The sequence below is a fragment of the Rhamphochromis longiceps genome, linkage group LG19 (assembly GCF_057381845.1).
Source record: "Rhamphochromis longiceps isolate RC_006_pf linkage group LG19, R_longiceps_female_GT1.1, whole genome shotgun sequence".
Taxonomy (NCBI): domain Eukaryota; kingdom Metazoa; phylum Chordata; class Actinopteri; order Cichliformes; family Cichlidae; genus Rhamphochromis; species Rhamphochromis longiceps.
The window spans coordinates 6886381-6902374 of record NC_140575.1 but is presented as its reverse complement, the minus strand read 5'-3'; the positions used below and the strand labels follow the sequence as shown (position 1 = coordinate 6902374).

General features: G+C 39.8%; 1 protein-coding gene across 2 annotated transcripts in view; it reads right to left on the bottom strand.

Moving 5' to 3' along the window:
* ppp2r5eb (protein phosphatase 2, regulatory subunit B', epsilon isoform b) overlaps positions 1-15659 on the bottom strand; it is a 51099-nt gene extending 35440 nt beyond the window's left edge. The window contains exons 1-2 of one of the 2 annotated variants that reach the window (XM_085392020.1): positions 15065-15659; positions 5007-5167 (exon numbers count right to left, since the gene is read on the bottom strand). In XM_085392020.1, coding sequence (XP_085248146.1) covers positions 5007-5167; positions 15065-15093 — 190 coding nt within the window. In that variant the 5' untranslated portion in view covers positions 15094-15659. The remainder of the gene's footprint in view (positions 1-5006; positions 5168-15064) is intronic. The other variant, XM_085392021.1, reaches the window with a different exon arrangement.
* Positions 15660-15994: the final 335 nt, after the last annotated feature.

Here is a 15994-nt window from a genome sequence, read left to right as displayed (position 1 = left end):
CCAGCATTTTTTGCAGTGGTGGTTTACTGGGAGGACAACAGGACAGAATTTCCTGAAAGCAACCTTTTGAAGAAGAAAGCAGAGCCTTTTGCAAAAACAGTACAGGAAATATGATCCGCTGTACACTTGCTGCTTTTTAACGGCTTCACTGCACAAAAACACTTGAGAAGGGGGATTCCTCTCTGACACCATAACTGTGGTTCCACACACTATGGTTCTAATTGTATTTATCACTGAAGCTGTTTCTACACATCAACAGTCTCCTCTAACCACCACGTCCCTAGTTCAAAGTCTGTGTGACTTCCGATGTATTCCAGAGAGGGTAACTCCCACCGTGAATTCATGGCGACTGAGTGGACGTCATGTGTCCCACCTTCAGCATGTTTTATTTAATAATAATAATAATAATAATAATAATAATAATAAGAAGAAGAAGAAGAAGAAGAAGAAGAAGAAGAAGAAGAAGAAGAAGAAGAAGAAGAAGAAGAAGAAGAAGAAGAAGAAGAAGAAACTTTATTTATAAAGCACACTAAAAAACCAAGGGTATACCAAGGTGAAGTTTAGTCTGCGACCTCACCTGAAGCACTCTTACCTGCTCTGTTTCTTGTTTTTTATTTCCTAATATTATCATTGTCCAGGTGGATTTGCTGTTCTGCTTTTCCAAAAAAGGAAATGAAGCATGGCTTTCTATTAAATTTAGTTCTGCATTTCTTTGAAACATTTAGAACTACCCTGATGTTTTTGCTTCTCTCTTTAGCAGACAGACTATACCTCTTTACTAAAAATATCTGCAGCTCATGGAAACCACAGTAATCAACACAGGTTTGGAGATCAAGCGTGTTGCTGTGTGCTGACAGAGTCTACATATACAGCACAGGTGTCACTGAATATAAGCTTCTATGAGATAAGAGAACAGAACCATTTGACAGTTAGCACAGAGATTATGATTAACTCAGTGCACCAAGTGTAGTAACTTGTTAGTTTAATGTGTAATAGACGATGACCTTAACATAGTTTTAAGACAAGAGAGCCTACTGTTATCTTCAGCTGCCTTCATCAGTCACTTCTGCCTCTTCCTGCATCCTGAGATGGAGCTATGAAGTGACTTTCCCTCAGTCTCAGAGAGGAGGAGGATCTGTCTGGTTTCTGTCTGACAGCATTCCTGCTGTCACTACCAAACCACACCACCACACTGTTGTATTTACTCAGGTGAAACGTCAGTGTAACACATTGTGTATTACTACACCCAGCTACATAGCACAGATGCCTTATTCACTTAGCATGTCACAATGCAGGTTAAAGTTATATGAGATGTGACGTTTGAACACATTCCATTACTTATTAATACACTGAGACTCTTTATCGAACAATTTAGAGAAAATGCCCTTATAATGCGGCATGATCAAAAACATACATATGGGTGTAGATCCGTTTAAATCGATCTTTGCCAGTTCCTCCTAACCTGAGCCTCTGGACTTTCTCAGCGGTTCTATGATAACTGAAAATGTATCCATGTTTCCAACTTTAAACTTGAAAAAACCTCTTGCTTAAACAAAATGTGAGGAGCCAATCTCTGTTCAAGGCAGTTCAAATGTTAAGTCCATTTCATCATGACAGCCAAATAGCTACATATAACAAGAACAAGCTTAGGGTATATTATTATTAAACCATTTGAGGAATCAGAAGATTCCTCATATTTTAACCTATGATCTTCTTATTCCTCACATACATCTTGCATTTAATGAGAACATCTTTAGACTGATTTTTTTAGCCAGTATTAGACATTTGCTGATATAATGGTATCGCAAACTTATAATGAATGAAAACTCAAAGTAAAGAAGAGACGGGGGAAACACCCTTCAACTCTGTTATGACTGTTGATGTCACACAGCGTGCCAAACAGAGGCCACTTCCCTCTTGGTAAGACACATGCTTTAAAACCCACAAACTCAACAACCAGCTGACCTGAGCAGAATCGGGCAGAGCAACTGAGTAATCCATGACTACTTGTGACAATAAAATAAGATTATTTTTAAGGTGGACTGTCTTAATACCACAGTAAATTTTAGAATTGGTCTTGTATAACTTGTACAGGTCGTCCTCTAGCACCAACCTGCTCTCTGCAATCATCGAAATGATCTGCCTGTCTAGACATGTCACTAATAAAACACTCGCATACAGAGAATAGTTGGCATAGAAAAGCAGCTGCATTCAAACAGAACTAAACCAACCAGACTATACAGAGCAATGCTACTAAAGTTGCCATCAATGGGCAGAGACAAAACACAAATTGAAGGTGAGTGTCATGATTTAAAAAAAAAAAAAAAACCTTTCTGTTTTAATGAGCCATCTATGCTTAAAGCCCCTGGAAGGTCCCCCTTTTACAAGCCTGTGTTGTGCACTTAAGGTAGGAACGGTGTCCACACAAATTATTTACAAGTGAAAACATCATGCAGTTGCTTATTTTCTGTCAGATACACTACTGGTCAAAGGTTTTAGAACACCCCAATTTTTCCAGGGGGGGGGGGGGTGCCACACCCAAAGCCCTGAAAACCCTGAAGAGAAGTTTAACACTACCACGAATGAATCTCCACTTCACATTTAAGACATTTTACTTACCTAAATATCAAACTTCATGGGTTTACACATAACTATCATCTGCTCTGCTCAGCTTGATTTTAACTAATCAGAACAAATCTGTATTCTGAGTAATTACTGCTGTAGCCGCTTAAGCATAATGGGGGAAATTTGCCATTTGCTGGCTTAGTTTTCACTTGGGGTGGGCAGATTGATACAAATGATCAATGCTATGAATACCATCATTGTTATTAGTATTAGTTGAATACCTGTGTGATGTGATCGATAGCCTACTTTCATTTAATTTCTCTGCTGTATGTTCAGAACATTAGTATCATTTCATCAAAGAGTAGACGTGCACATTTTATCCCCTATTTCTTTGCAAAAAAATACTGCAAACTGTGTGCGTTTATGGAGGCTATTTGCTAATGTGGCACTGTCATCAAATTATTTAACACATAAAAATGTGAAAAAGAGGAAGTCCCTGAAAGAGCCTCTGACTAGTGTAACAGATATAGAGGCAAAGCATATCCAGTTAGCTTATATAGTGGTGAAAATAATATTCCAGTCATGACTTATCAACTGTTGGATCTTCAGCATTAGTTTATGTTGATTTCGAGTGCTCATCACAGCTGTTATTTCAGCTGATTGATTAATGCTAGACTAGCCTATATCCAGACATTTATGTTACATTAATTTAGTCATTAATTTTGAAAAAATATACTTGTGAAATATGAAAATGTCTGAATATAATAACACTTTTGTGTACATTACACGCAATGAAACTGAGTCAGTGAACCAGGGTTCAAATTCAGTACAATTAGATTAACAGAAGCAAAGCTAGAGGGGCCTTTTAGATGTTACTTGTATTTGATTTGGTCATCATCCCTTGTGCCTCTCACCCCACAAACCACAGATTTCTCTCACATTAGGGCTGAACGATATATCGCATTTGCGATAATATCGCGACATGATCAAGTGCAATTTTCTAACCGCAAAGGCTGCGATTATACTCTGGACATGTCCAAATTCATGGGCTGCATCCTCCTGAGGCCGCATTTGTAGACCGATTACGTCACAGCGACGTGCCGAAGGCTGTCCAAATTACTACCATATCCCAGAATTCATAGCGCGGCCCAGCCAAACTCCAGTTTCCAGCAATGGCGGCCGCTACTAAGTTTTAAAATTACTCATACTAATCTTTCTGGGTCACAAAATAAACTTTTAACATATTTTCAGGCGAGAAAGTAGTTGTGTAAACATCAAATATCTGCTCGGTTTATCAAGATATCCCATATTTGCAAAAGTGCTTCGACGTTTTCAGAGGCGTCTGCTACCCACCAGCTCGACAGCTAGCCGGGAGCTCGAGGGTTACTGATGCGGCCGAGAACGGCACAACTCCCGGCACATCATTTTCAGATCACCGCGGAGTTTCGCTGCTCGGGTTAAACGTAATATATAAGTCACTTAGACAACCTAAAAATGTTATTGTTGGGCTTTTTTCAGTGTTTTGTTTGTTCGTGAGTAAATCGGTTTGGCTGAGATTAAAGTTATTAGATTAGATAAAATAAAACTTTATTAATCCCCCGGGTGGGTTCCTCCTTGGTTTTCACACAGCTGACTAAACGTCAAACAGAAAACTTATTAAACAGAAGTATGAGACAGTCGAGAATTTACACCAGTGTCTGGTTATATTTTAGATAGCAAGAAGCAGACGGCCGAGTTTATTAAACTCCACCGAGACAGCGGTGACGCTAATCAGAAGGCTAGACCGTCCAATTTCACGCCTTTAAATTTTAAAGGCGTGTTTGTGTGTGTGTTTATACAATTGCTATTATGTTTGCACTTTATGTGTAATGTTACTGACTGCAGAGATCAGTAAGATGTGTGTATTTTTTATTTATTAGTTTTATTTATTTAATATTATTTTTTAATTGAATGACTGTCTAGTAGTTCACAGATGTCGAAAAACTGAGTGTGGTAAAGCCACTGATTTTTTTTATGTACATTTCTGCAATCTGCACATTGTACTGACTTTCATTTTAATGTTTACACCAGGGTTCCTTGTCAGCACTTTATGCTCAGATGTTTGTAAGCTAAAAATAAACTATTGTGTATGTTCAAATATACTGTTGTGATTGAAGTAGTTAAATAAAAATGTCAGTCATCAATTCATGCATCACCTCATGTCATCATAACAGAGGTCTGTCTTCCAGGAAAGAACAGTTTAAAATTAATGTAATATAGTATTGGCCATACTATATGATGTATTGCTTGTCTTTGTTTAATAATACAGAAGACAAAGACCTTAAAAAATAATCGCATATCGCATCGCAATCGCAATATTGGGGCAAAAAATCGCAATTAGATTATTTTCCATAATCGTTCAGCCCTATCTCACATACACGCAAACATGTGTTTCTACTTACCCTTGAGCAGGGGCAAGGGCGTGAGCTCTATAGGTTTGCCCTGAGAGCGGAACTGGGACGAACTCTGCGACCGCTTCTGCTTGGCCTTCCTGACAGACTTCCGTGAAAATCCGTCCACTTTGTCCACAGAGGGAGCTGTGGTGGCTGCCGAGGACATAGCCCTGTTGAGAGAGACACAGGAGGGGGGGGGGGGGGGGGGGGGGGAGATGAAGTCACATTAGACGTGTTCAGAAAGCTCCAAATTTAGAAAGCCAAAGTGATTAACCACAACACTTTTTCATGGGACAGTTACATTTCATAACACTTTATTTGTGATCATTTTTAATGTCAGTCATCATGCTGCTGGTGCCGTCACCGCTCACTCCTCCTCTCACTTCTCAGCCAATTGCACGAGCTTGTGTTGATAGCCATGTGCTTCAGTGTGTTGACATCGCTCGAAATTATTTTCAAATTTACTGGTTTGTTAATGAAATGTAGTGATTTGTCCAGAAATCATTTCTCTCAAGCTCTGAATTATTCCAAGAATTTCAGCATGGAAAGCAAAAAAAGAAAATCTTTAAAATCATATAAGAGATCAAATAACCCCATCTTAAAACAATTATTTTTAAAAGTAACAAACACACACACATATATAAAAACAACCTATATTAGTGTAATGCCAGTATTGGCTTTAAATTAAGCATTCTCATTCCAGTTTGAATTTAAGGCACAGGAAGCACATTTACAAGTTTTTGTGTGCGAGCGTGTTCGTGCACTAAGGTCATGCAGGTCAAGAGTTCTTTTTTTTTTGATAGTAAGCGCATGCAAATAGAAAAAAAAAGAAAAAAAACAACATCCCCTGTTACAGTTTTAGCTCTCTACGAGTTCATTTTCCTGCAGCCAAAGCAGACAGCCTCATTTTCCCAGCATAGGAGACACTTTAGACTTCAGTTCAAGCATGGTTACAGTACACAAACAAGCGGCACTCCTACCTGCCAGAAGACCATCAAAGTATCTCAAACACACACACAACTTTTTTAAAAAACAAAAACAAAAAAAAACACACAAAACCCACACACACACATACACAGCGGCACCGACAACAATGGAGCTGGTTCTGCAGCTGCGAGCTATTGACACAGTCGGAGGAAGCTGAGGAAATGTCAACTGCTGTGTGTGCTGGCTGCTGATTGCATGTTAAAATAACAATTAAAAAAAAAGAATCTAACAAACTAACTTCTCAAGCAACAAAAACAAGCCGCAGCAGAAGTCACACTTGAGACTACTTTTCTGCACCACACCCAGGAGCACATGTTTGGAAGAGCACACTCAGGATTTGTTTTTGGCTGTCAGAGGTACAGATCTATAGGGTGGCCACAAATGTGGGTGTGGTGATGTTTTTTTTTTTTGTTTTTTTTTAAACCTCTTATGGGGCGCTAAACTTTTTCTCAAAGTTTCACATCTGCAAACTAACCCTGTTTTTGTGGTCCTCTGGTTACATTAGCATCTATGATGCACACTGCTCAAAGATCTGCTGTCATCCTTTGATATAAGCACGATACCCTAACTCTGCAAACAAGTAAATATTCATACATACACCAAGCTAACATGCTAAGATTTTCATTAGTGTCAGTTAGGCTGGTGTACTAGCCAATTCAGTTGTTCAGGTAGTTCGCTAACAACCTATAAAAATACAAACAAAACCAATGAAACATCCATTTAAAAAAAACAAATGCGCGCATGGACAGCCTGGAATGTCCGAAGAAAAACCAATAGTTTCAAAAAATGTGCTGCTCTGGCAGAGGCTGAGAAGAAAACTGTAAAACTGTCAATGATTCAAATTCGGCCAAAAACTAAAGACATGATCCATTTTTTAAGTTCTTGCAACATGATGCTTTCTGGTGCAAAATAACCAAAAAGCTCAAATAAACCCTCCTTCTTCCAGGTCATCCAGGGGGATGCTGGCAGACTCTGCTTCAGATACCAATGAAGGAACAGAGACACCAAAACACAACATCCCGGTTGCATAGAAAAGTTTCTCAACTTCTGTGAACTGAACTGTGTTCTGATCTTAATCTTAACCTAAATTAAAGGAAACACAGTGATTAGAAGCCTGAGTTGTCACAGTGTCCCCATAAAGTGTGAATCCTGACAACATGTGAACCATCACAACAAGTTTCAAATAACCTTAGAAGGAGCATGAAGTCATGAACTCATCTTTTGGGCCCTGACCAATTACATGTATTATAGCATGACTTAAAAAGGACCACTCAAGACATCCAGGAAAAACATTTTTTTGGAAGAAAAACGATTCAACGTTGTTGCGCCAGTGTAATAAGTAGTGGTGCAACGGATCACGGTTGATCCGTAATCCGAACCGATCCCACTCCACGGTTCGGAACGCACGTGATCCGAAGATTCGAAAAAGAAGAAAAAAAAAGTATGTGTATGGTGTGCGTGGTGGGTCTGTCAAGCGATAGTTATGGCCAGCGCTAGCCGTCCAAGTGGAGGAGCAGAGGAAATTGCGGTATTTAAGCAGCCCTTTACTGCCCAGTCCGACCGGGCTAAAGTCATTACAAAAGCTACTGGGGTGTTTAGCTGCAGACAGGAGGCCGTATTCCGTTGTTTAAACTATGATGAACGTGCTTGAGACACGCTATGATATCCCGTTGTGCGTCCATTTTAGTGGCAAGATCGTTTCAAGCATGTACGAGCAGGAACAGTTTAAAGTTATGGCTGAACCGTCCCAGGCATCTTCTGTTGCCCTAACTACTACAAATGGGCAGACCTCCAGGGCAACGGAAAGCTACGTGACCGTGACAGCTCATTATATCACAGCAGAGTGCGATATAATGAGCGGTATGTATTATTGTAGGGTCTACCTTACAATATAAAGCGCCTTGAGGCGACTGTTTTTGTGATTTGGCGCTTTATAAATAAAACTGAATTGAATTGAGTGGTAGATACAAAGCCCTATACTGCCCTATACTGTACCATAGTTTTTTTTTTTTAAATAATTGCGTGGAATGAGTCTTGAGTTGAATGTTTTTAACAGGCAAAAAATACTTCAATAAGTGAATAAGTAAATGTTAATTTTTTCTCTTGATCCAATTGATCCAATCTGTGACTTAAAACCGTGATCCAATCCGAATCGTGAGATTTTTGATCCGTTGCACCACTAGTAATAAGTAATCACAGGATAGAGGTTGTTGCTGTTAAAGCTTGTTCTTTGAGAACTCAGGAATTCAGCCCGTAGACAAAGATAGAAATTAATTTAATCAAAGATGTGAAAAGTACAACTATTTAGTCAGATATGAGTGTGTTTGCCTTTAACTGACCATATTTCATTAGTACTCCCACTTCCTTCTTGCAACAGTACTGTACATGGGAAAAATACAAAGCTCAATATCAACCACAAGCCACAACAAAACTGGCCTCTGCTAGTTAGCATGAGGCTAATATTTTTAGTTTATTCAGGACATTAGGAAGCTAAATGGACTCTGATTTCAGGAGAGGACAAAGAGCCTGATCACTAACTGACCTGGATGGCATGGGGTGGCTGAGAGGACATAAATTAGAGTGCTAACAAAAATCCTTATATAATAAGACATGAATGAGATGCTGCAGGCTGCGGTCTGTGCTGGCAGCAAATGTTCTGTCAAAGTCAAAAGGCTGTCATACAACATGCCCACCAAGCCTTGTATACAACAGAGCGAGGAGAGTTACTACAGGCTTGGACTTCAGTACAAACACGTACATACGCACATCATTCATATGGATAGTCGAAGCCTTTCAAAAGCTCCCTGAGGATGCACCGCTTACTGTCCGTCATAGTAAAGAATCTATAGTAGTTATAATGACTGTAGACAAGCAACATGTACATCTGTGGTTCTCTGTGATGAAACTGTCAGCACTGATGCAATATAACTACAAGAGGAAGAAGATAAAAATCAAGAGTGCCAACTGTGAATATAAGAAGATATGGTAAAACAGCCTCAAAACCACAGTCCTCTCATATTTCTGCTAAGCATTAGATTGAAGATGTCAGTGTTTAGGACAGTTTGTACACATTTACAGCATACTGTCATTACAGACTGACTATATGTTTGTTTACATTACAATGAGCCAGTCAGCAGGAGAAAAGGCAGAGTCCTCCCAAGGACATGGGCTTCCAAATTCAAAAATCAGTCAATCTAGGATGACAATTAAAAGTTCTGGAGATTTTCAAATGGCAAAGCCTCAAGTTTAACCATGAAAAAAGTTTTAACGAGCTATAAAAGAACTTGCTATTGAGCAATCAGTTTTTCCCCTTTTCAAGTTGTAATGCAAAACTACTTTGTTCTTTTTTAAAAATATATATATAGTTTTGCAATTGAAAATCGCAACAGACTGTAAGGTCTTACTTTAAAAATATGGCAAATAGATCCAAAGACAGCTGTCAGTGATAATCATCACAATCTTCCAGGTAAACTTTCAAATATCTATTATCATTGTTTATCATTTGAATGCAGATGGAGACCCTGCTTCAAGCCAGACGTTTTGCACAACTACAACAAATTAGCACTAGCACATAGGTTTAATATAGACAGAACTACCCTGAGCTAACTCAGTGCAGCGCGCAACATTCTAAAAGGAAAACAAAAGCCTCAACAGCTCACTTACAGAGACAAACAAGCTTTTTCTATGACGAACTACAGCACATAATAGATCCCAAGGGACGGCTAAACATCTGTCCACTGTGCTGCATGCATCAGACATGAAGCCAGACTTTGATGGTCTAGTCAAAGGTAGTCGTGTCATATTCATTATTTCTGAGTGAGTGTATAAGTAGACTTGTCAACCAGGGAAAAAAATAAAAAATAAATAAATAAAACACAATCTACCAGATAAGATACAAGAAACCATTGGAGTAGATATTCATTTACAACAGTACTGATGCAACACTTGCTCTAGTTGACACACAACTTCACACAGCACCACTGAGGCTAATCAGGCACAAAGCTCCTCCCCTCACCATGAGGTACGCATATGAACAATATCGCTAACAAACCTCCACAATCATTCTCATAAAGACTGACAAAGAAGCACAACAGGATCAACTATGTAGTTGTTTGAGTCCATAATCAAGTACAGTTTAATCAAAGCTCATCAACTTTAAGCAACAGAAATATGATGCACCAGAAGTCACCAGAAACACAAGTAATAAACAAGGCTGTACATGAATATATTTTCTGCAGACCATTGCTCAAATCTTTATTTAAAAAAAAAAAAAAAAATATATATATATATATATATATATATATATATATATATATATATATATATATATATATTTGGCGTGCAGTCATGTAAGTCATGACTGTACGCCAAACAGGATACACAGATTCACAAATGACAACACCAATTATATGACAAGAGAGTCATCTGTCAGTACTATTCACGGTCTTCACTTTCATTGTCACTCAGCAGTTAATGATCCAGCTGTGTGAATGCCTTCTGTTTGGCATCAGCACTGTCACTGTCTTGGAAAATACCTCCAGCTAAACACTGATCTCTCCTGTGGTTGGTTAGCATCAGTCAGCCTGGCAGCTAACAAACTTAAAATTCTGCTTTAAAAAAAAAAATACTATGGTCGAGGACAACACACGATAGACTTGGTTTGTTTGTTTTTTCTCTGTTGAAAGATTTCCTGCCATAGTTTTGCCTTTCAAAACTATTCAAATGTGAGCCTAAAAAGTATGTCGGCTTTATCACAAGGCTGACATACCCTACAGTATAAACATGACAAAAAACCTTGCAAATTGACACCTTGCAACTTGTTCTCTGTGCTGTTGCTGTGGGTACAGAGCCTTACAGATACCGGACAAAGCAAGGCTGAGGCGTCTAAAAATCACCTGCACTCAGCGATAATCCCCGGCTAATGTCTGAAAGTGGACTAGCTCTGACGTACGTACTCTTTGACACCTCTTGGATAATCAAGTTTTACTCTTATAAATGGTTAAATCAGCACTTCCAGCTGTCTTTTATAATGGCAAATGGTAAATGGCCTGTATTTGTACAGCGCTTTACTAGTAATATATAATATTACATTTTAATATTCTTGCTCTGTTTTGGGGGTTTTTTGGCATGGGCAAGGGTGGTCCATATCAGCTCCAAGATTCCACCATAATATTATGGAGAGACTTTCCAGCTCTTTGTGTTCATGATTTCAGGCAATACAAGTTTTAATCTCTGCTATGATGACAAAGAGCATCATTCAGCTCCAAAAAATAAAATAAAATAAAAAAGAAACAAGGCAAAGACTTAATTTCAATTTCTACCTGCTACATCACAAATGGTAAAAGTAAACAGTACAAATTGGTGCTTTTCCACTGCAGCACCACTGAAAGTGACAAAATTGCGATTAGTCACATTCGGAACAATCTAAAAACTGTACAGCCACACTACTTTTCTTACCTGTGGATAGGACCACTGGAATCCCTGTGTACAACCATCAGTGCCTCACGTTCAATCGTTCTCTCTCACTAAGCAGCTAATGGCGACAACACTACACAACACACGAGGGAGAGCAAGACTATGCCGCCTGGTCAGGCGTATGGCACCCAAGCACCAAAGCCATTCTCCTCCCATGCCTCTTACATAAGAGAACAGATGACATCCAAACAGGCTTGGTGAGGGTGGGATTAAAGAACAAGGAGGAAGGAGAGAGGAGGGGTGCATAGCAAGCAACAGGGAGACCAACCGAAAGGGAGGGAGGGAGGGAAGGAGGAAGAGGAGGGAGGGAGCTGCTGTACGACAGGAAGTCAACAAACAGGCAATGGCAAGGCCGAAAGAAAGGAGCTGGAGTAAGGGAACAAAAATGCACACACAAATATGTACAGGAATGCAGTGCTGTGGATGAGAGGAATACCAGCTTGAAACATACTATGCAGTCCTATAAAAAATTAAGTATACACTTACTGCTTTCTAAGGAATTAAGAATAGCTACATGCTGCTGATCAAATGCAGTTGGTTGTTGATCATTAGCAAGTGTGAGCACCTCAATAAAAGCAGAAGTTTGAGCAGTTTGCTGGTCTTGAGGATTTGGGTGTGTGCTAGCAATGGGGTGGATGTGTCTTGAGTTTTTTGCAAAAATCACAAGAGCTACATTTTAGACTCTACAGGCCGCAATTAGCATGTTAAATGTTAAAGTTCATGAAGGTACAATTTTTTAAAAAAAGATACTCAACAAATATGGCTTGTTTCAAAGTGTTGCCCGGAGAAAACCTCTTCTCTCTAAGAAAAACGAGACAGCATGGCTCAGGTTTGTAGAGTTGCATCAAAACAAACCACAAAACTTCTTAAACAACGTCCTTTGGACAGATGAGATCAGAGTGGAGATGTTTAGCCATAAAGCACAGCACGATGGTTAGAGAAAACCAAACACAGCATATCAGCTGTGTGCCTTATTCTAACTGTCAAGCACGGTGGTAGAGGGGTGATGATTTGAGCTTGTCTTGCAGCCACAGGATCTGAACTGGTCCACCATGAACTAGTATTCTGTAGTCAAACATGACTGTGTGACAGCTAAAGCTTACCCAAACTGGGTCATGCAACAGGGTAATGGTGCAAAGCACACCATGAAAATCTACAACACTATAGCTGAATAAGAACAGAATCAAGGTATTGCAGACCATACCCTGATCACAGAGAGGTATGCATTAACAAATGTTCACAAACCTCAATGAACTGAAGCAACGTTCTAAAGAAGAGTGGACAAAAATTCCTACAAAGGGATGTGAGAGACTTATAAAGGCATACAGAAAACTATTCATTCAACATACTGCTGCTAAATGATTGCACAAGCTATTGATTGTGCTGTGTACTTAGTTTTTCACAGGGTTGCAGTGTCCAAAATTTTCATAATACGACAAGAGTCATATTTTGGTACAGCCCAACTGCTTTTCTTTTTATTTCATGGAAATAAAAATAATAATAAAAACATTTCCTTGATATAGGCCTGCAAAATCATTATCTACATTGTTAGAAGTACATTCGGCTTATTAAACATCACAGAAGTAGTAGAAAATAAAAAATAAATAAAGTCATAAATAAATAAAGCCTTATGCAACAACAACAGCTGTCTTGGTTTGGCTGGCCAACACTCAATAACATGACTCTGATAATAACTTGCTTCAGAAAAAAGATCCTCAAAGACACTTTTTGGTTGTTAATTAAATTATTTTTTCAGCTCATCCATACCAAAAGAAATCTATAAATGCACAGACTGTTTTATTTAACGTACTTTTATTGTTATTTATTCTACTTTTTTTTGCTAAGGAAAACATAAGTGTTCATTATAATAAGTAAAAAAAACATTTTTTTAAGTGTTTTTCAATATTTACTGCCAGCAGTAAATGTCATCTTATCAGTCAACAAAACTGAAAATATATGGTGCAGTTCGACATATAAGCAGTCAATATCAAACTGTGTGTTTAACTTTGTGTAAGTTAAACACACGATATGCCCTTAAATCCAATAATTCATCCTGCTTTGCAGCTTTTATTGCCTCCCAAAAACCAGAGTCATGCAAGTATCATGCAAGTCACAGCAACATAAAGAAGACAGGTTACTTTACATATCCATCCAATAAAAATTGCTAACAAATTGAACTAACAATACCAGTATGAATCCCTGGCTTACTGTACTGAATCCTCATACTTCCGAAAGTCTCCTGTTGTTACTATCAGCTGAATGCTGCAACCTGACAGCCCGTCTAATTGGTGTGATTCATTCATGGGTGAATTGCGCTGTTCACACATCTAAGTACAAATGAACTCAGCAACTTTCAAACACACACACACAAAACCACACAGAGCTGATAAGGAGGAGGCAGTTAATGTACCAGCCTTGTCATAAACACAGAAGACTTTGGATGTTAAGTTATCTGAGTTAAGGTTGGACCTGTTAACAACATGGTTAAACTCTAGAACCTTAAAGGTGAGCCAGATGTGTCACGGAACAGGAGTAAACCCTCCTAAAACACAGACAGTGCAATATGAGTATATGAAAGGCCACACCTGGCCTCCCATAAATGGCTGGGGATGTAGAGACTAGGCAAAATAAAAGCAAAAGTAGTAGTAGTACGATAATACTTTAAAGTTAGCCCGATGCATTCCACTCATCACCACCACCTCTCATCTACAATGTCACTACATTGTTATTAGAGGTGATGATCTCTCTCTCCCTCCTAACGGTTCTATACACATTACTCAACATGTAGAAACAATGGTGGTCTGTGCAAGAAAATATAAGATGACAAGTTTAGAGGTACGAGCCTGTCAGAAACAGCCTCTTAGTGCACAGCCAGTCAAAGTTCATGTAGGATTATCGCCACACCGTTTGACAGTTGGCTTCACTTGACAGGAAAGCTAAACTTGTCTCATGCTGGGTTCATGGGGCTTTTTCAACTCACGAGGATTAAACAGCAGCATTTACTTTGAGCGAACCAGCCCGTGGGCCGCTGCATACAGCAAATAACTCAATAAACCCTAGTTCCTGTACAGTGCAATTTGATGTCACATATTTACTGCTGTTATCAGCTAGAGCAGCAAAGTAGACCATCAACTCTAAGGTTAAAAATGAAGCCGTTCGGGAGAGCTGGCGTTAGCTTGGGCAAATCGGGCCTGGCAGCGACAGCAGCAGCAGGAGGAGGAGGAGGAGGCAGCGCAGCATTCAAAACTTGACAGCGCGATAGCCTCACTAGCGTTAACTAGCTAGCAGTGTTAGCATCTCGAATAACCGTTACAAAGCCGCATTGAACGCTAGATAGTCGTCTCCAAAGAACACATAAAGCTCTAAGATAGTATAGCCATGAAGATAAAGCGGCTTTCATTTCAAAGCTTTGAAGCTTTACTTTAGAAATTATATTTTTGGTAGCTAGCTAACGTTAGTGCAACGGTTATCGCGGGTTAGCTCAAGTTGAACATGTAGCCTTAGCTTAAGACCCGCCACCAGTCAAAGGAAACACAAGAAGCTGATTAAAAGAATGAAACCTGCGATTATATCAAAGCCAATGTGTGCTAATAAGATAGAGTTACCTGGGCGGGCTCGGGCGATCACCCATCATCCCAGATGTAAATACGGGGCAGTGCTAATGCTGCTACCGTTAGCTAGCGCTCACAGACTGACAGAGTGACCAGGCTGGGAGACACACACCGTCCCGAGTCCCGACCCGAGCCCGACAAGCTGCAGCCGACCAAGTGGCTGGTAGCCCTCCAATCGTAGTACTTTACCTTGATCCTCTGCGGTTCGCAACGGAGACGGCGGCGAGGAGTTATCCTATGTTTGGAAAGCTATCGGGCTATTAGTTAGGCTACCTCCAGTTCGGTAAGAACAGCCTTTCCCCAGCAGCGGCGGAGCAGCAGGAAAATCTTTGGCCTGAAACAGCCAAACCCACGAGTAGCCTTCCTTCCAACTGAATAATCCTCAAACTCCCATTAATTACAAAATACACCTACGATACACACAAACGATTACGTTAACGCATTTACATTCCTGTTATTGATTCACTCGCTCGTCTTCCCCAAAAACCCTGGATTTTGGTGTTTTCTTTGCTCGTCTATGATCCGGGGCTGTTTCCTTTCACCCTATTGTCAACACTGCTGGGTTGAGACCATGGCACACATAACAGAGACACAGCGTAGCGTGCTGGACGAGCATCTGAACCACGTACAAAGCTGATTGGCTGCAGGGAGCGATGTCCGCAATTGTGATTGGACAGCCAGAACTATCAATCACAACACGGAGAAACGAGGCTCCGAATCCGTCGGTTAGGTAGAGGAGAAGGGACAAGGAAAAAGATCGAGGCAGAGAGCGAAGTACAGTGTGTATGTGTGGAGGCTTCACCAGGCAGCGTGCTGGAATGAGGCTAAACCTGTCCGAGGCCCGGCCCTGCACCTCGCTTCTATGTATCCGCATTTTAACGCTCGTTCTGCCCAATCGTTTATTGCACATTTATAAGTGTTTTT